This window comes from Mytilus trossulus, chromosome 1, assembly GCF_036588685.1.
Source record: "Mytilus trossulus isolate FHL-02 chromosome 1, PNRI_Mtr1.1.1.hap1, whole genome shotgun sequence".
In the NCBI taxonomy this organism is placed as follows: Eukaryota; Metazoa; Mollusca; class Bivalvia; order Mytilida; family Mytilidae; genus Mytilus; species Mytilus trossulus.
In genome coordinates this window covers 68,757,602-68,779,660 of record NC_086373.1, presented here as the reverse complement: position 1 = coordinate 68,779,660, position 22,059 = coordinate 68,757,602, and the positions used below count along the sequence as shown (strand labels likewise).

At 31.6% G+C, this 22,059-nt stretch overlaps 1 protein-coding gene across 4 annotated transcripts in view; it reads right to left on the bottom strand.

Annotated features, from left to right (window-relative positions):
• Nucleotides 1-2,020: 2,020 nt before the first annotated feature.
• Nucleotides 2,021-22,059, bottom strand: part of LOC134683286 (polyunsaturated fatty acid 5-lipoxygenase-like) — a 28,295-nt gene continuing 8,256 nt past the window's right edge. For all 4 annotated transcript variants that reach the window (XM_063542489.1, XM_063542505.1, XM_063542497.1 and 1 more), the window contains exons 3-16: nt 20,535-20,579; nt 18,879-19,007; nt 17,823-17,920; nt 15,808-15,943; nt 15,267-15,362; nt 14,718-14,814; nt 13,569-13,686; nt 13,228-13,320; nt 11,754-11,814; nt 9,249-9,357; nt 8,122-8,213; nt 7,361-7,534; nt 6,409-6,572; nt 2,021-2,307 (exon numbers count right to left, since the gene is read on the bottom strand). In XM_063542489.1, the coding sequence (XP_063398559.1) occupies nt 2,193-2,307; nt 6,409-6,572; nt 7,361-7,534; nt 8,122-8,213; nt 9,249-9,357; nt 11,754-11,814; nt 13,228-13,320; nt 13,569-13,686; nt 14,718-14,814; nt 15,267-15,362; nt 15,808-15,943; nt 17,823-17,920; nt 18,879-19,007; nt 20,535-20,579 (1,527 nt within the window). In that variant the 3' untranslated portion in view covers nt 2,021-2,192. The remainder of the gene's footprint in view (nt 2,308-6,408; nt 6,573-7,360; nt 7,535-8,121; nt 8,214-9,248; nt 9,358-11,753; nt 11,815-13,227; nt 13,321-13,568; nt 13,687-14,717; nt 14,815-15,266; nt 15,363-15,807; nt 15,944-17,822; nt 17,921-18,878; nt 19,008-20,534; nt 20,580-22,059) is intronic.

The window sequence follows — 22,059 nt, the reverse complement described above, 5'->3', positions numbered from 1 at the left end:
ACCAATTTAACAGGTTTATAGTACTTTTAACTATCAACCGAACGTCACTGAAACTATTATTGAGTTAATTGATTGAAGATTTCAGCTGTATACATTTGTATACGCCTGTGTTTTAAGACGGAACAAAATTGAAGTCATGGTATACCGTTATCTTGATCGTCTGTCTGAGGTAGCAATAAACAGTTAGGGAAAAAAATTAAAATATGCCCTTATAGATTTTACCATCCCCTTTTCATTGCTTTCTTGCAATATCAAGCTTACTGTTTGTGTCATATATGTGCATATGTATGTAATCAGAATCTTCCATTGATTTTATATCCAGTATATAAAATGGTAAACTATAATTTCTTTTGGGTGTATCCATGGCAACAATCTGCATTTGTTTGTTATAAAATATTGCAAAAAGGGGGGAAAAGATGTCACATATTTCCCCAAAAGGCTAAAAGTAGAATTTCAATCGCTTGAAGTAATACCTTTTCTTAAACTGTGTACATATATCATTCAGCAAATCCAATGAAAATCTTATTTCTTTCGTCTCATTTTTTTTGTAAAATTGCGTCAAAAACTTTGTGTAGAAAAAAAGTGTTTGTAAACATTACATTAATTTCTGGACCGATAGCCGGTCCAGCTATGAAAATACGGATTGTCAAACAGAAAATAGCCCATAAAACATGAGGCCCCCTCATGGGGGGGGTCCTAGTAATCATATAATCACCATTTTTTTGCCAATATAATCAAATAATCATTAAATATTTGCTTATCTTTAGTAATCAAATAATCATAAACTAAAAATACAGTCCTAGGTAATCAAATAATCATGAAATATTTGGCTTAATAATCAAATAATCATTAAAAAAACGGCCAAGTAATCACATAATCAAAAACCCCACGAGGGCCCTCAAACATGTAAAAAAATAATCTTGATGCTCTTATAAACCATCTTTGAAGGCTAAATTAGCACTCAGCTGTCTAAAAATGAACTTTATTACACAATAACTTTCCTATTTGAAAAATCCATAGGAATCCGAAACTAAACTCCTAACTGTGTATTGCTTCCTGACATGTGGTACAATAACTACACCCTGCTGTCACAATTTCACAAGAAACTTCGGTCAATTGTTTATAAATAAATACCTATTGATATAAGCTCCCTCTCGATTTTCAGAAATTTCAGATTTAATGTTTTGGATAAAAAGAGGTGGGGGCTGCAGTTTTTAGATAATAGCTCAAAAATACTTTCACTAATTCCTATGAAACTTTTGTTAGATATTATAGAAAAAGAATAACAGATGAAGCACAATGACATTTTGTACGAAACGTTTCCCAAAATTGTCATTAATAAATAGTCGTATAAAGAAATGAAGGCACGCCAATGTTTTGTGTTAAGAAATCAACAAAACACCATTTTGATCTTAACTAGATTGAATTTTATAAGGTATTTTAGATTATATTAAACTTGACATAAATCCAATCTCTGATATAAATGAGTTTGCGGGTATTAAATGTGGACAAATAAACAAACCAAATCATCGATCACTTTCTACTCCACCTCAATAATCTGGGATATAATCATACCAGAATAACAAAAAAAGTAATTTCAGATTTATTGCAGAAATAAGTCTTATTCGGGAGGTCTTTTGGGGTAAAGGGAACGGGATGAAAGCGCGTCATTTTGCATCCCATCTAAGATTAATGCACATTTGTCATCAAAACAACTAACGATGAACAACGATAACCAGTTCTTTTCAATCAAAATAGGAAACAAATTAAAAATATTAAACTAGGTCTACTACTTTTGTTTACCGAATCTATCTTTAATACAAATCAGCTATAATCTTTTCAACACCAGCAATGCTTCTTAATACCCTTCCAAGTAAGCTACTTTTTAATAGTATTAACACTGTTATCATGTTCTTTTAAAAATTCAATTGTAGTTGACACAAAAAAAGTTTAACCTTTAGCGTTCCTGACAAAGGTTAATCCAGAATAGGGATTCGAACGGCATGCCATACATAAAATATTATGTTCATTTTTTTATTCTTTAATAAGTACGATACATTGTGCTTATCATATAAATACACATTTCAGATAAATCATATAGTTAGAGACAACATTGACAAATAAATAGAGATACTCAGAAATTCGTGCATGTTGTACGATATTCTTCAGTTATAATAACGCAGACAGAAACTTCAAATACTAATGGCATTCGGTATTGCTGTTGGATGAAGCCAGTCATATGGATTTTCCCTTATTTTGTTGCGCTCGTCAATTATTTTACCAACATTCCTTAAGCTTTGTCGAAACCTACAATGTCAAGAAAATGGCGGATTACTAAACAGACAGCAAAATAAACAAATATTAGAATCTTGTAAACAGTTCAAAGTTTTATTCCATTGGTGTGATTAGGTTTTCGATTTAGACTACTGATCCTGAATGCAGAAAGTTTTACAGAATTAACAGGTGAAAAACTTCTGAATGTCACACAAGATAACAATACAAAACTTCAGGGTGAACATTATGTATATTGAGGACACATAAAGAAAACACGCTTCAAATAAAACATAATAGAGTACTGTGAGTGTGAATGTTCCTTTTGTATCTTTCGCCTTCTTATGCTACACTTATTGGGTTTTTTTTTCTGCGACGCCTTAAACCAGTTAAAGTAAACAGTACATTTCACTTTGGTTATTTATTCATTTAAATAACCTAGATTATTATATAGCAATATAATATTTCCAACAGAAAGGAACCAAAAGTTAGCGTGCAATAAATTTCAATATTGCACTAGTGCAATAAATCTTCAAAATTCATGACGTCATCAGCGTCAAAATCTCAGTTTAAACCAATTTGTACTTTCAAATATTATATTGCTATACAATAAAAGGGTTATAGCATGAATATTGGGGACTATTGTCCCTCGTAGAACATATATTGCACTCACAAGCTCGTGCAATATAAAATTCTACTCGGGACAATATTCCCCAATATTCATGCAATAACCCTATATTATAGGATTGGCCTTTGATTGCACACCAGTTTACAGTAATGGATATATTGTATTTGATAATGTATTGTTATGTTTCTGATTATTTAATAAAGTATTCATTATTGATAGTTCCAAAGTATAAAGAAAGATTCCAAACCATTAACTTTCAAAAAGTTTAAATCAAGGTATACATCAGTACTATAGTGTTAAACTTATGCTTAATACATTATTAATACATAGTAAATATAGAACAAATGTCACAGTCAATTAGGCTTTTCAGTTTTTGATTTCCTTTTATATTCGAAATTGTATATCTACAATTTTAATGGAATTATTTTTTTATTTCTTTTGTACCACTTTTTTTTGACATTTTTACCTATTATCTCTGTTTGTTTTGTTTACGCATCGTCGATGTTTTTGACCTTTTTATTTTATTAGGGACTTTACGTTTTGAATTTTCCTTTGAGTTCAGTATTTTTGTGATTTTACTTTTTAGCAATTAAAATAACTATGAAATCGCAAGTTTTGTTTGGTTTTTGTTGAATTTTATCAATTTTAATGTATACTACGAAGTAACTTATCATTAAATCATTGTTCTATGCAACATTCATGATATTCATTTCTATAGAGCACAGAGTCAGAAAAAAAACAAATGAGACCAAAAAAAAACGTTCTTTTCAGTTCTTCACGATTTACGATATAGGCACTATATGTTTTGATAGTTTTTGTAATTTATAAAACATGGGCACTTAACAATTATCTCTCGATAATGCTTCTAAATAGAAAGGTGGAAATGCTTATCCTCTGGCCTCACTCTGTATAGAATGCATGCTATTCTGATGAGTTGCAATCTCTTTTTGTTTGTCAATTTATACTTTAAAAAAAACTTAATTAAACATGTGTGCATAGCTTTTATATTTTTAATACGCTTCTAATAGTTGTGAAAGGTACCAGGATTATAATTTAATACGTCAGACGCGCGTTTCGTCTACATAAGACTCATCAGTGACGTTCAAATCAAAATAGTTATAAATTTAAAACCAAACAAGTACAAAGTTGAAGAGCATTTAGGACCCTAAATTCCAAAAAGTTGTGCCAAATACGGCTATGGTAATCTATTCCTGGGATAAGAACACCCTTATCTAACACATACGATTTATCAAGTAAAGTTGAGAATGGAAATGGGGAATGTGTCAAAGAGACAACAACCCGACCAAATAAAAAAACAACAGCAGAAGGTCACCAACAGGTCTTCAATGTAGCGGGAAATTCCCGCACCCGGAGGCGTCCTTCAGCTGGCCCCTAAACAAATATATACTAGTTCAGTGATAATGAACGCCATACTAATTTCCAAATTGTACACAAGAAACTAAAATTTAAATAATACAAGACTAACAAAGGCCAGAGGCTCCTGGCTTGGGACAGGCGCAAAAATGCGGCGGGGTTAAACATGTTTGTGAGATCTCAACCCTCCCCCTATACCTCTAGCCAATGTAGAAAAGTAAATGCATAACAAAACGCACATTAAAATTCAGTTCAAGAGAAGTCCGAGTCTGATGTCAGAAGAGGTAACCAAAGAAAGTAGCATTTGCAGAATCCTTTTACAAGGTTGTGCGCACGTTAAACAGGTTTAACACTACCCTATCTTGATTCTGTAGCAAACCAGGCTATTACTATAATGTGCTGTGCATTGTTGTTTGTCTTATTTAGTTCGCCTATCTTTTTCTGAGGAGTCTGATGTTTGTGGTTGATTTCGTTTTTTTCTGCTGTTTGAAATTGTCCTGTTGTACTTTTTAAAGATAATATTTCGAACATTAAAAGTTAGCTTAATCATCTGATCTGTTCCAAAATTATTGTGATTTGTATATGTGAAGTGATAAAATTTCATAGTTTTATATCAATTTCCCACCTGTTATCATGTTTATGGAAAGGTATTACATACCGTATGTATCAATACTAATTTTACATTTTCAAACAACAGTACGCAAGAAAATGGCATGCGTCGAAATCAGTGTTACATTTGATTTGTGTTCTTTGAATGAAAATATACCTCATAGTCCAGTCAATCTAGCACAAATTTGACCCTAACCCGAAAGTAATTGCAACAGAAGATTTTTAAGTTTTAATCTTTAGCATTATACCCTAAATATACACAGTAAAAAGTCCCATAAAATCTAACTTGAGGAAGACTAAAAAAAACACCATTCAAAATTCCTATGGAGATTTGCATTGAAAAGGGAGATAACTCTTGCAAAAAAGGCTGAAATATCAATAAAAATTGATACAAAATTATAACTTCACCGCTTCTATTCATCAGGATGTATTGATTCTTGATTTTTTAGAGGCCTTTAGAGTATAACAAACAACTCTAAAGGTGTTTTCATATATTTTATCACGCTATAATCTAGTTTTCGTAATTCATTAGTTGACCATTTATTGATTTTTTCAACATGTCAAAGTAAAGAATCTCAAATTTAATAAAAAATAAATAAGCATGTTTTCTTCTTTTTGTGGTTTAAAGTTTCTTTGGATAAGTAAGTTGCTGAAAAAACATAATATACAGATATAAACAATACCAAATTTTCACAATATTTTTTCAAAATGATTACAAAGATTCAAATTTGAAATTTCTTAAATGAAAAGTGCACGAAAAAAATAGAACTACCCATAACACTTCGGTTTTGTACATTTCATGAGCAGAAGATTATATAATTAAGTCAAATACAAACTTATAACCCCTTCAAAGTATCATACTTTCCATAAATTTCAAGAAAAACAACCGAAAACTGACCAAAAAAGACTCATTTTTGCAAGAGTTATCTCCCTTTCCAATGTTATTTTCCATAGGAAATTCAAAATGCTGATTTTGAGTTTTCCTCAAGTTAGATTTTATGAGACTTTTTTTCTGTGTATATAAAGGGCATAATGCTATAGATTAGAACTAAAACATTTTCTGTTGCAATTAGTTTGAGGTTAAATCTTAGTTTGACTGGACTATCAATGGTTATTTTCGAATAACAAAACAAAAATAAGAAGTCATTTTTACCCATCATTTATCAAGCTGCTTTAATAGATTTGTGACAAAGATTGAGTGGAAAGTAAAATCACAAATATACTGAACTCCGATGAAAATTCAAAACGGAAGGTCCCTAATCACACCGCAAAATCAAATGATAGAACACATCAAACGAATGGACAACTGCTGTCATGTTCCTGACTTGGTACAGGCATTTTCAAATGTAGAGAATGGTGGATTGGATATGGTTTTATTGCTAGCTAAATCTCTCATATATTTTAACCGCAAAAATGAAAAAGGTTATCCATCGGGATGTAAACTCTATTGCTTATATCCATAACATTTTTTAAATTGTAAGAAAATAACATCTCAAATATGAACTCTGACTAAAGTCTTAACTTACTCGTTTACAATTTTGACCGCCGGTGGATCTACAATCAACTGCTTCTCAAAATCACCCAGACTTTGTGTTGCTTTCTCACTAAGAACTTTTGTGATTGACATTAACTCGAGAAGTTCAGCTCTGTTAGGAATAGTCTTCAATATGGTTTCAATCTCAATTTGGTTCTAAAATTTCAAATTAAAAAAAAAGGTATCTTGAAAGTTAATATGGAAATGCTGTTAATTGTGCCATTTATATCTGTTGTATGAGCGAGTAATATAATTTTTTTTCTTCAGTGGTCTCTTTTCATTCATGTTCATGTATTCATCCTTCACTTCCATCATGAGGATTCTTATTTTTTTTATAGTGTCTTTCATAATTCTAGTATGTAATATCACCTATTGTTTATTATACATAATTTAAAATTAAATTTAATTTAAGTACGTTCCTTGACATATTTTAGTATGTTAATTAGTTATCAAAGTACCAGAATTATAATTTAGCACGCCAAACGCGTGTTTCGTCTACATAAGACTCATCAGTGACGCTCATATCAAAATATTTATGAAGCCAAACACATACAAAGTTGAAGAGCATTGAGGACCCAAATTCCAAAATGATGTGCCTAATACGGCTAAACTCATCTATTCCTGGGATAATAAAATCCTTAGTTTTTTCTAAAAATTCAAAGTTTTGTAAACAGGAAATTTATAAAAATTACCATATAATTGATATTTATGTAAACTCCGAAGTGCTGACTACTGGGCTGGTAATACCTTCTGGGACGAAACGTCGACTAGCAGTGGCATCGACCCAGTGGTGTAATTAGTTATCAAAGGTACTAGGGTTCATCATCAGTGACGCTCATATCAAAATATTTATAAAGCCAAATAAATACAAAGTTGAATAGCATTGCGGATTCAAAATTATGTTTTATTATTTTTGTCGACTAGACATACAAGACACGCCTTACCTTATCCTTAGGAGGAACTCCATGCATTGCAAATGGCATTCTAAATGGAGCTGCGTATTCGTCATATTGTTGGAAGTTAGCTGCAGCATGGGCAACACTGCATGTATAGATAATGGCTGTCAATGTCACCACTAACTGGTCATTTGTTTCAAATTTGCCGTCATTTGGAACTCCCTGCAAACATGTAAATAAACTCATTGGTACCAGGATTTGTTATATGCGCCAGACGCGCGTTTCGTCTTCAGAAGACTCATCAGCGACGCTCGAATCAAAAAAAGTAAAATGGCCACATAAAGTACGAAGTTGAAGAGCCTTTGGGACCAAAACTCCTAAATATTTTGCCAAATACAGCTTGGGTCATTCATTCCCGAGGTAGACAAAGCCTTAGTTTTTCCAACATGTAGTTTGTAACAATGTATGAATTGGTTCATTGATAAAACGACCACTAGAAAATAGTATATTAAACACAATATCATGTTTATATATATACAACTCGTCTAAACATGAACCCAACAATGTTAGATCTGTAATTTGCTTTCGCAAATTTTTGGTTCTTCCCTCGCCGGGATTCGAACCCATGCTACTGTGATATCGTGACACCAAATCGCCTGCAAGACGAGTTGTATATACATTGTGTACACAGCCATGTATCACCATCATTGATGGCGATCCGATGGATACATCTGTTGTAGGGTTGTCACTGACTCAGACGTACTTATGAATATATATATATATATATACTAGTAAAAAAAAATACGAACCAAAATTCCTACACCACCATCATCCCTGCTCTTTACAATTTCTGCGCCCCAGTTCTGTATTTCATAGTCTGCCTTAAATGATCCTTCTACAGCTAAAACACGAACAAATTTTAATAACGATTGATTCTGAGTTATCCTAATACGTCTAAAATATAATCATGCTCTTTATTTTTCTATGTTGTGTCGTGTGTACTACATTTGTGTAATTTGCCTGTTTGTCTTTTTCTTTGTTAGTCATGGCGTTATTTTTTATCTATGAAAGACGATCGAAAGATACCAGAGGGACGGTCAAATTTAGATTTTGATGAGTTTGACTGTCCCCCTGGTATCTTTTGCCCCTCTTTTGTACTTAAGTACAACCAATTGGCTCAACAAAAATGTTACTGTCATGTAATGTGGTCATTTTAGCGGTATATTTAACATTGCCATAAAGCGTGCAGTTTGGCCCAACGTTTAATCTAATCGTCTCTTTATATGTAGCATTATCGTTTGGTGTTTTGTTGGGTTTTTTTTTTGTGTTTATTGTTTTGCATTTCAGTGTTTCTGTTGTTTCGTTGTTTTTCTTTTCTAGTTGCTGTGTTTCCTTCGGTTTTAGTTTGAAATTCGAATGTGTTTTCTCTCAATCGATTTATGATTTTTGAACAGCGGTATACTATTGTTGCCTTTATTTACAACATATTAGATGTGAATAAATTATATAACCCTTAGAAAATGTACTATTCACTGTTTGTAACATTTGAACAATATACATTGCTATTGATGATGTATCTTATAATAAATAAACTAGAATAATCATATAGGAAAGACACTTTTCTGGGTTTATTGTTTCAAAAAAATAAAACTGTAAAATCATAAAAACTGAAAATCGGTCATCATAGATACCCTGACGACAAACACAATCGGAAACAAGTGTGAAGGAACACACTGTAGACATTCACTAATGAAAGTCACGTGTCTAAAATCTTACTTGTTGAACACATAATGTTGCCACAGTTTAGGTTGATTAGAGACATGTTAGAAACAAGGTGCAAAAATGAAAACAATGGCTAAAAAAATTGAAAACAAAGTTGAATTTTCTACCTATTGTAAAAAGTAGAACTTATCAAAATGAATTAAAAAGGACTTACAATAATAATGAGTCACATAATTCTGAACGTAAGTTTTGATGGCATCATAAAGGATAAGAGCATCATCCCTCATATGATAGGCATCTTTTAAAACAGACTGGTCAAGAACCTGAAAAGAAAACAGGTGGACACTTAGCAGCGTCTCGTTAATGTCATACTGCTGTCAACATCAAATAAGTTGTGGTCAGTGTATAAACAAACAGCAGACTCCTGCAGATGCTGTTACCGTTACACAAATATTTCTGTTCATACGGGTTTTTTTTCAAATAAAAATTACTTGTATAAATACAACTATATCTGAACAAATTATTTGAGTATCAAATCTAATGGCTAAGCATCCACTGAATATCAATCGGGCATAATTAAGAATTTATTCATCGTCTACAGCTAATATTTCAATCTGATTTTCTCGTTATTACTTTGTTGCAGTTATAGAATTTACGGTACCAATTTTCTTGCAATAGGTGCGCATTTCGACAATACATGTCTCTTCAGTGATGTTCATGGCGAAAATATTTTAAATCCAAAGGTTATATAAACGATGAAGAGCTATAATCCAAAAGTTCCAAAAAGTATAGCCAAATCCGAGAAAAGAATTCCTTAATTTATTATAATTTCTGTCATTTTGTAACAGCAAATTTTAATAACACACAAAATCTGTGTTTTCATGCCAGTAACGAAGTACTGGCTACTGGGCTGGTGATACCCTCTGGGACTAATAGTCCACCAGCAGAGGCATCGACCCAGTGGTAGTAATAAAATTTTACGGTACTAATTTTCTTGCACCAGATGCGTATTTCGAGAATACATGTCTCTTCAGTGATGCTCGTGGCCAAAATATTACCAAAATAGAACATTAGATTAGCGATAAAACCTTTCCAAGTTTTTCGTTCATTCATGATTGTTTTACGTCAACTCTTCAATAAAAAAAAACGTTATTTCACAATTCTTCCTGATTATATTCGTTTGCAGTGACGACTCATAGGTGTCCCTATTTAAAAGTTTTTATAACATAAAATGGAGAATGGAAAAGGTGAATATGTCAAAGATACAACAACCCAACCATAGAAAAAAACAACAGCAGGTCACCAACAGGTCTTCAATGTAGCGATTAATTCCCGCACCCGGAGGCGTCCTTCAGCTGGCCCCTAAACAAATGTATACTAGTTCAGTGATAATGAACGCCATACTAATTTCCAAATTGTGCACAAGAAACTAAAATAAAATAATACAAGACTAACAAAGGACAGAGGCTCCTGACTTGGGACAGACGCAAAAATGCGGCGGGGTTAAACATGTTTGTGAGATCTCAACCCTCCCCCTATACCTCTAGCCAATGTAGAAAAGTAAATGCATAACAATACGCACATTAAAATTCAGTTCAAGAGATGTCCGAGTCTGATGTCAGAAGATGTAACCAAAGAAAATATTAAACAAACTGACAATAATACATAAATAAAAACAGACTACTAGCAGTTAACTGACATGCCAGCTCCATACTTCAATTAACTTGACTGAAAGATTATGATTTCATCATATGAACATCAGGCACAATTTTTTCCGTTAGGGTTTTAGTATCATACCATCATAACATATATGAGAAGAACATAACCCGTGTCATGCCAACAACTGGTTTTTGAATAAATGAGTTTAGTTCCGATGCAAATACCCTATAAGTGCATCAATATTAACGCCAAAATATGCAATCTTTAATGACCTGACTGCAGTATCGTAATTATATCCCTATAACATATGAACATGTTTAGAATAATACTCTGATTGTAAATAAAAATAACAGCAACCAACCAATTGCAGAGAGCAACTACTCATTAATACAATAATTCCTGATAAGTATTCTGTTAACAGGAAGTTGTTAAACATAGTAGAAAAAAATGTATAAAGCTTGCTACAAAATTCAAAGAAGCTGGTTCATTTTATCTTAGATCAAATTTTACTCGACCATGATATGTGTCAAAAATTGTATGTACATTGACTATACTTGAAGTAAATGAGCAATTTACAGGAAAATGCGCCATGCATTTAATATTATTATAAAGGTAAATTCAGATTGAAAATTCCAGCTTCAGTATTGAATAAGAAATTACTTTTTCTTTTAGATTTGTCGAAGTGATACTTTAATTATATATTGTTCAGTATGTATGTGAATGTTATGACGTTTATGAAAACAAGAAAAGTAAGTATACTATGACGGGTAAGTTTTTGTTTCCAAGATTTTCTAAGCTTTTCTCCATTTTTTCAGGTCATTCTAATAAGGAATTCCTTAGAAATCATTTTGGTTAACCTCTGTACATTTTAAAAACTTTATGTGTAACGTTCGATGAATGTAAAATTAGTTTTTACTCTTTTTTGTTCATCTACCCTACCAGAAGATGATGTTTTTTTAATTTTCATTCTTCCCTCTATCTGTCAATACTAGAATCTCACTTGTTCTTAATTAGCTCGTACAAAATATCAAGCTATTAAATATCATTGATTGTAACGCACCCCTCTGCTCTTGAGATTTTCTGGTAAAGTTCCATGTGTATCTAATCTCCAAAACTTCATGCTGTAGGAAGAAAATTGGGAAAGAAATGTATGTGTTTTACCTTTAAATTTACAAAGAAGGCACATTCTGGTAACAAAAACAAACGAAGTCTAATAACATATACAAATAGTAAACATTAGCATACATGTATATTACACATATAAAAAAACAAGACCAAATTATTTGGATATAGTTAACATATGTTTCTTTTCAACTGACCGAGAGGCAAGTTATGTTGTCTAATCTATAATTTAAGATATATGTTCAATGTCGTCATATTCATATAACAGACATGCTTTGAATTACAGCGATCAAGTTTTGATACTTTTTTTATTTCTGTTTTGTTTAACTTGTATGTTTTATCTATTATCAAAGAGTTCATGTCTCTTTTCTGAAATAATTTTTATTCCTTTATGTAAATCTTATTTATAATCAAATCTAGATGTAAAAGGAAGGGTGAGATATCAAAATAAGTTTAATTAGTAGAACACACATAAAAACAGTTTGAGGCCAAAATATATTCGAAGTTGAATAACAATATAAAACTAAAAATCCCGAACATTATGCCATTATGGCACATTCGGCAACTTGTTGGCTGATAGAAAATAATCTTGTTAGTGAGGATCTCCGTCAGTGGTTGTATTTTAACGCATCGACATGTTGTTGCTGTTGTTTTGAAAAAAAATCTGGTGTTATAAATGTAGCAATTGTATACACATGACAGATAATATAAAGTATCGCCCATTGTTAAATTATAAACGTTAAGCAGTTAGTCTAATCGATTGGACTTTTGGATAAGACTGACTGATTTATTGGTTTCAGAGAAATGAAATGACTATTGCTTTTTTATATTTACGTCGTTCGGTTACTCGCACATTGATGTATGAATAGAAATTATAGAATTTCAAGTGGTGAAGTTAAATTTTACGGACGCCGTCATAAGTTGATTGAATGTTATGGAATATCTGTTCACAGATGATGGAAAATGATATGCCAAACGTCGCAAACACAATCTCATATTTTCCAGGAATACGACTTACCTCACTAGACTTATCGACGTGTTTTGACTTGCATGAACAACACGACGGGTGCAACATGTGGAGCAGATTTTGATTACCCTCTATGAGCACCCGAGATTGCCCCCGGTGTTTGGCAGGTATCGTGTTGCTAAGTCTTTAGTTTTCTATGCCAGTTACGTTTGTAATACAAAATTTTGGTCTTTTGGGTTTTTTTGCCATGAAGTTGTCAGGTTATTTTCAACTTATGAGATTGAATGTCCTTTTGACATTAGTATCTTTGTCCTCTTTTATCAACAAAATATACCAAAAAAAAACCAGGCAGAACATACATTTGTATATCCTTATATTCGTCTTTTCTTTTTTCAAATTTGTTTGTTAATATTCATGTATTAAAGCAACTGTTTAATGTTCTCACCTTTCTCTCATTAAGAAGAAGGCACCATTAATTCCACCATTTGAAGTTTTGTCAAAGATACCTCCTGGGTTTATCAGAGTTCCAAGACCAAGACTGAAGTTAAATGCAAGAACCTAAGTTATTTCATAATTCACGTTATCAAGAGGTTTTTCTTTTATTCTTTATACAGTTACTACTAAAACTTAATTTTTTAACGACTATTTGTTGTTTTTACATGCACCTCTAAAAATATAACTTTAAAAAAAACAAAAAGTAAAATACACAGAATCGATGTAACCAGGATTTTGTCTCGGAGAAATGCGAGTTACATATTTCACTTAAAAGAAAGAAAAAATGCATACAAATCTATAGCGATCAGGTACATAAAATGAGGAGTAAGTAATCTACAAATAGGATGTGATGGTGAAAGGTTTCTCTTTGTTGCTACACATATTCCTTCCATCATAAAATGGGTGAGATCTGAAACGAAAACAACAGTAATTATTGATACACGTTCTCTTTAATCTTTGAGAATTTTAGTTACCCATTTTAGAATGTTTTATTCGATTTTGTTTTCAATTTATTTTATTTTTTTGGGAGAGTGGCCAAGTGTCTAATTACTGTATCACTAGCCTACCAATACTGATGCTGTGATTTCGATTCTCGTACACGTGAAAGGTGCGTTTTACTAGGATTGTTAGATTTTAGAAGATTTGCTATGATTGCACTCAATTCTATATTCTAATGCAATTTGGATGTAACAATTTTTTTCATTGGCTAAAAGTTGCCGTCAAAACCACAGTTGACCAGGCGTAACTAAGGAGGGACCCGCCATTTTGAATAAATGTTCGATTACTACTATATAATCGAAAATAAAACAATACCTACTTCGAATTCGCCGTTCTAATGTAATTTTATCCGAATTTGAAGCGTACATGTAACGTAATAATCTCCAGTTTGTAAGTTTTCATTTGTATTAACTGCATTTGCGACCTTAAAATTTACAATTGACGATGGCAACACTTCAACTACAGTACTGTTATTCCTTAATTATTGTTAATAAGTTTTTTTTAATTTACTTTGTATTTTTCTTTCGGTCTTATATCTCGTCAAACAGGAAGTATACACTACAGAATTACAGAACAGAATAAATGGCTATGTAAAGGTTTTTTCTGCGTTTTATGTAGAATGAAACCTGACGTAAAATGATTCAAAGTGTAAAATTGGTTGATTAATAAAATTTACTGTTTGCAATAGCATAAATTGTTCTAAATAATAAGGATGTTCTTATCCAAACCCTATCCGTATTTGGCACAACCTTTTTGAACTTTTGATCATCAGTGCTGTACAACTTTTTACTTGTTTTGACTTTCGAACTTTTATATCTAGCCGATATACGAGTTTTGAACAGCGGTATACTACTGGTGCCTTTTTTAACATAATTAAGAGTTTGTTAAATCTTGTATCGAATATAACAAAGCATGTTTAACGTAAAATGTTTTCCTTCTTACTCAAATGAGTTAGAGCTTGGTGGTAGTGAGCTTCAGCCAGATTATACCACATCTTTGCCATCATCCACGTGTACTCAGGATCTGAGGGTAAGAATACCTGTAATATATAGTAAGAAAATAGTCAAAGTATTTATCGTGCATTAAAATGAATAGCTGGACGTCAACTTTAATAGTGTATGAAAAAGACTGACTATAGTCATTATGAATCGAAACATGAAGAAATTGAAGAATAAAACATCAAACGAATGGAAAACAACTGTTATATTCCTGACTAGGTCTATGCAATTTCTTTTACAGAAAATGATGGATTAAACCTGTTTTTATAGCTAGCCACACCTCGCACTTATATGACAGTCATATAGAATCTCATTACATTGACAACAATATGTCAGCAAATCAAACAGACATAAAAGGTAAAAAAGTAAAAAATTGAGGTACAGTTGTAAAAATTATTTATATTCGTCATCACTATAGTAACAAATAACTAACGAATATGTTTCATGATATACAATGAAAGGACATAATATGGGAAGTAAACTATCAACTTACTGGGTTATCCGTTCCTTTTTGCTGAAATAACTGTATAGCTATCGGCATAAGATGGTTGGCATTGTTGAAATAAAACAAGCCAAATGGGCAAGTTATCTACAAACATAAAAGGGCAGGTTATCTTCATACATTATACAAATAAAATAGAATAAAATGCAGCAACATTTTACATGCATATAAAATTACCGCAGAGACATTATAGTGTAAAATATACCGTCCTCAAACATTTATTATTCATTTTGTGTTAGTGATTAATTTAGTGAAACAGCACAGGAAATACAAATATCAAAATTAGTCTTCAATCCTATCAGTCGTTTTTAAAAGAGATCAACAAGATTAGATTAACAACAATCAACTACTACATGAAGATGAATATATATTTACCAAAAATAAAATAAATTGTGCATATATCTGATTTTATGCACAGTGTAATACATTCAAACAAATAGGATTTAACAGTAACATTAGTCGAGCTTAGTTCGATTGATCTGATCGCTTATTTTATCTTAACAAGTAATCAACCAACATCAATATTACTTACAACAAGGTCCTCTGTCTTTGCAGGGCAACCTTCTAAGAGCGCTAAATCAATAATGAAAAGTCGTTTTTCTTTCATGGCTTCTTCTATAGTCTTGCCTTCCAAAAAGGGCTTGACCATTTCTTCAGTCACTCCAAACCTGTGAAGATATTAATATTTACAATTTCAATTTCTTAAAGCAAATGACCGTTGACGTTGTTTGCGTCACACTTAAAACTTAGTTTCTCTTTCCAAACTCCAAAGTAATTTTACGCTAACTCCGTGATAATTTGAGTCATTCCTGATTCAATAATAAAGATATTAAAAAATCCGTCCTCTCTTTCTTTTATGCCTCGTTCACACGGACATTTAATTAGAAAATTTAATTGGAATCGAATGCAAATGGAATTCGCTAATCACGTTCACACACTCTTTTTTTTTAATTCGAATCGCATTAAAAATACGTTTTTGTTAATACGTATTGAAAGTAAATGTCGTTTGGACAGTAAAGCGAATTTGACGCGCATTGTAATTCGAATTAAAATTGACGTTAGGACGTTAAACGTATTGAATGCAAATTAAACTAACTCGAATTAGTTAACGCGAATCGAATTCGAATTACGTGTGAACCCAGCATGACATTCTATAGTCTGCTGAAGTGCTTTCTTAGTGATATCTTCTTTTGCTTTCCGTAGGAAAGTTCCAATCAACCTCAAGCGTCTTCTAAATATAGAAATTGCCGTATCTTATTGTTGGCATCTGGTGAAAGGTTCTGTTTTGATTTTTTTTGTTGATAAAAAATTCGCATAATTTTTCTGAGGCTTTTTGTACGGAACACAGAGTTTGTTTTTGTCTTAGTCGGTCATTCTCCATCATGCTTATCCACACAAAATTACAGGCAAATCACAGCTGCTATTAAGTTTGAGTTTGGTCCGGACGATATATTGCCCTGCAGATTTCCATATACAGATTAAGGGCTCACCTTACCTTAGGTAGCCTTCTTTTAATACTAGATAACGTTTCATCATCCGTTGTTACAGTAGTGCTAATGTGATTGTGTAGGATTAAAGTGTCCCCCATGAAATGATGTCCCATGGACCAGATTTCACAGATATGACCAATTAAATTTGGTCCAGGACATAATTTTATTATAAAATATTGTCCACTTCCTTGAAAAAGTGTCCCCTGACAAAAGATTCTATTGTGACCTTCGTTGGACAATTTTTCATAGTTAAATCATTATATCATGTCCATACTGCATAAAAGTCTTGTCTAATACCAAAAATAATATTTAACAAAAAATGATAATTTTTAAATATACAATAGGAATCTATGAATTTATTTAACATCTTTGAATTGTCCTTTTTAACACGATCAATAATGTCATGAATAATATTAGTATCGAGACACATCTGTCATGTCTGTGTTGTCTATATTTAAATTTCGTTTTTTGATTTAATAACTAATTGATTAAAACATTTCAATGATTTCTAAATTATTTTCCTTCTTTAGGGACAGAAAAAATAGCTACACTATGAAATATTGTCCTTTGTGGCATATCTTTATAAAACATCCATGAAATTGTGTGCAAGTACTAGGGACAACTTTTCACTTAGGGAGACACTATTTTATAGTTTATAAATGTGGTATTCTGTCCCATGAACAAAATTTCACAGATGAACTGTGAAATAATGTTCTACAGGACACAATTTCATGGGGCACTTTTTTTGGATTACAATGGAAGGTGTAAACAATTGGTAATGTTTTCCATCTAGTAATTAAACCTGACCCGGGTTTGTTTACTTTTATCGTCATGATTTTAATTTTCTTCATGTTCATTTCCAGCCCTGTTTGACTTGGACATGTAGAGAGCATACCCTTACCTTAAAATCAGAAGTGTTAAAATAATATTTTGGCCTTCCATTGTTATAAGTATCTTATGCAAATTAAAAATACATTTAAATTGCTTTGTTCAACAATTATAAATATTAGTTTTTATTATCAAAATTTACATTCTTAAAATAATTGAAGAGTTATACTTTTCTGGGATTGCTGTACACAAGGTGATAAGTAAAGAGTTCAAACTTGCAAGTCTCTGTCGGCCAAAATCTGCGTCGTCATTGAAATATTCTGAATTCTGAAACAGAGGACTTGATAAAAATTATTGCAAAACCTGTAAAGCCTTCTTCGAAGAAATTTATTATCGGTCTGTCCTTTGGCTGTGTCACTATTATCAGCTGTTCATAAATTTTCTTATTGATACATTTTTAATGTAAATACATACATGTTTGCTTGTCTCTTCCGCAATAACTTTAATACGCTGGGCTACTCCACGACGCCATTGTGTTTGACCCGAATGGTCAAATCAAAAACGGATGAATTGATTGTCAGATTTTCATCAAATAATATTATAAAATATCATCTACTTGATAAATATGAAACCTTTCTGACTAGTTCGCTATGCTCCTTTTACAAAATGCTGCATGTAATGAATTTTGTCTTATTATTAAGTGTATGTTCAATATGTTACAAAAGTTAATTCAATGCACTTTTATAAATTAACTTATATACAAAATAGTATAATTATGTTTATCATTATAATCTTTCTATCCCGTGCAGAGAGTGCAGACTCTTTGGTCGTTACAGAAACTTTACAATTCTAAAATATTTTGTTTGTGGCCGTTACAAGGCTTTAATTCTGTCTTTACCAGTGAAAATTCCATGGCCGATAACGTAAAGCAACAACAACAGTTTATAAGACCCATAAAGTCAAAATGTGTACTCTCTAATGTTTTACTCTTGGCTTTTCAAACTGTTGATATGCGTACAACATAACCTGATGAAGTTTATGCACGAAACACGTGTTGTGCTCGCACATGACAATCAAATCATTTGATCGTTTAAAAGAATACAAAACAGACAAATTTAGGTTTCCTCTTTTGATGTGTTTACCTCAGTTTTAGTTTGTAAACCGGATTTGTTTTATCTCAATCGATTTATTACTTTCGAACAGCTGTATAATACTACTGTTGCCTTTATTATAGGATGATAGAATGGTGTATTGAGGTGAAAGGTAAAATAATATAGGAGGTTACCTCTGGAACACCGAAGACTGGCATATACACAGTCTTGACGTCAGCTAAATCCTTCCAGTTCAAGCCATTGGCCATAACTATCTTCTTACTTTCTACTGCAAATGTCTTTAACTTCATGCCAATGTTGAACTGTTTAATTATAAATCACATTATCAGCTAATCATAACATTCAAATAATAATCTTTTAAAAATGTAAATCCATTTTTTTTTTAACTTCTATTCTTTTTTTGAATAATATTTTTACACAATTATGCAACTTAGTTAAACCCTAAAAGGACTTTTAATTATTGAACATTAGACTATTCATGTGTACCACATGAAACTCAATGTTATTAACTGTTCTTGATCAAACTCGATACGTTTCTTCATACTTTCTTTTCTTATAATGACAAAAAAGATTAAAAAAAAAAAAAAAAAATCAAGCTGATATCAATGAAAACACGAATTTTGATGTTAGTACGTCCAAACTTTCTTTTAACATCACTATTGAAAAGATTTCCGATTTGCATCTAATTGTATAAGACAAAGACATTTAGTTAATATATGATACTAAGGCAGTGAAACCTTTTGTTCTGCTACACGCAAGCATTGATATAAAATAAGTATATAACTATGTAATAATATGCATACTAACAACATAGGAACATAATAGTCCAGATGTGAAATGAACAGTTAAAAGAGTAGTATCTAGCACAAACAAATTTGTTTTCCTTGTCATTAACTTCAAGTTATGTAACGCAGCATAACGTCATTACCATTTGTTTTTCGAAAAACAGTAGACGGAATTAAAAGCCGCACATTATGTGTCAGTAAGATCGAACGATAATTCAAAACACAAAACCCCTGACCAAATGGCAAATCCCTGACCAAATGGCCAAATCAAAAGCTCGAAAACAACTGCCATATTCTAAACAAGGTACAGGCATGTATGTATGTTGGATTTAACCTGGTTGTGTAGCAATCAAAACCTCTGACTTGTATGACAGTATACATTTTTGTATATAGAATTTCATCATTTTGACTAGTGACCACAATGTGTGATCAAGATAAACAGACATGACAACTATTGTCAACTTAACTTTGAATTTTTCGAAAAACTAAGGATTTTCTTATTCCAGGCATAGATTACCTTAGCCGAATTAGGCACATTTTTCGATAACTTTGGATCCTCAATGCTCTTCAACTTTTACTTGTTTGGCTTTATAAATATTTTGATATGAGCGTCACTGATGAATTTTATGTAGACGAAACGCGCGTCTGGCGTACTAAATTTTAATCCTGGTACCTTTGATAACTATTGATACAAATGTATATAAAAGGTACATAGAAATTTATCTGACATAGTCAAATAAAAATAAAATATTATAAACAATTGATCCCACTAGAGAGTGCTGTAATGGGACGTGACTTCTTTAAGTACATGGTCAAAAACGATCTATAAAATCAATTCTGTAGATTCATATCAGAACAATAAGGCACCACAAAAGACATAAAAGAAATGATTGGGGGGAAACAAAATCTTAAACAATAAAATCGCAACGTTCTTAAAAAACACTAATGATCATAGACATGCAAAATTGTACCCATCGAAACCGTAATTTAACTGATCATTTTTGCAAGCAGCGTTTATATTATATTTTTTATAAATATACTCACTTTATAATCAAATGAAAAACTTTCATCATCTGGTAAATCTTTAACCTGTTAGATATTAACGCACATATATAATATTAAATGTTCTTTTAACAGTATAATGCACATTTTTAAATCATTGTTTTCATTGTAAAAATATAACAAGGAAAGAAAGACAATTAAACTTAAACATAATTGATTAATAAGAAGATTATTTTTAATGAACACGTTGTCATTGAGAAGGACATGCCGAGATACTATATAAGCTAACTGAACATCGTCATATTTGACGGTTTTGATGTTTATACGGTATACCCAACTTTCAACTATAAAAAAAAAAAACTTAGCCATTTGTTTTAATGATAAATGTTTATTCTGAAACTCTTTGCCCGGTGACCCCCATTTTTCTTTTTGGAATTCTTTGACATGTATAATGATAAGCCATCTGTATATAATCGATAAAAATGTCCTAGTGTGAACGGGGTCTAAGTCTTATAAAATTCAATTACTTTTTAACAGTTTTTGGGAACTTTAACTTGTGAATGATAAAGCTATGAAAAGTCAAGAGAGAATATTTTTCCGCCAAAATTTCAATGGCTCATATCTCGAAAACAAGCAAGGTGACATATAAAATGTTTTCGCCATTTGGATTCCTTTATTAATTTCTTATCAAAATAAACTATTGTTTTGAAAAGATAACTACTTTGAAACTTAGAAGCGAGCTCCAATAATCTTTGGTGCAAAGGATTTCATTTCTTAAGCGATCTCATTTGAATCGGACAAAACATTGAAATTGCAGGTTTGAATAAAAATGCTTTCAATGACAAAACCTAGTTCTATAGATACAATTTCAGTTCAAAAAATATAAAAACAATTGTATAATGTTAAAATTCTATTATATGTACTCTATGATATTCAAGTTCCATTACCGTTGGCAACTTCAATGAGTGTAACTAATTCAGAGGTCATAATGTTGTTTTAACCTTTTGATCGCTATAAGAATGGTTGGTATTCAGAGCAGTACTTATTTCTAGAACTATGTACAGAAAGGTTTTGTTTTTAAAGCAAGGTTTATGTGAATTTGTTATACTTCTATATTGAATGTATTTTACGCTCACAATTTGATCATCTTATACCTTCAACTGTTAGCTAATGACTGGGTTGATCTTGGACGTGTTCAATAAATTGATTGTCATTGTAATTTCCTTTATTCTTACATTTGAATTTGACGCTTTCATCATCTTTTTAAATGAATGCGTCAAACAATTGATACTGATAGATATATATATAAAAAAAAAACAAAAAAAAAACATTTTGTTACCATAATACATTCGACTCATATTTTGTCTTGCATATAAACTGAGACTACTAATCAGATATAAATCAAATGAAATGCATTCTAAATCTGGTAACACCCGCGTAGCTGCGGAACCGTAGCTCATAAGTCCTTATGTTATTTTTTGACTATTTGCTATGGTCCGCAAATAGTCAAAAAATAACATAAGGACCTATGAGCTACGGTTCCGCAGCTACAGAGCTCCAGATAAGA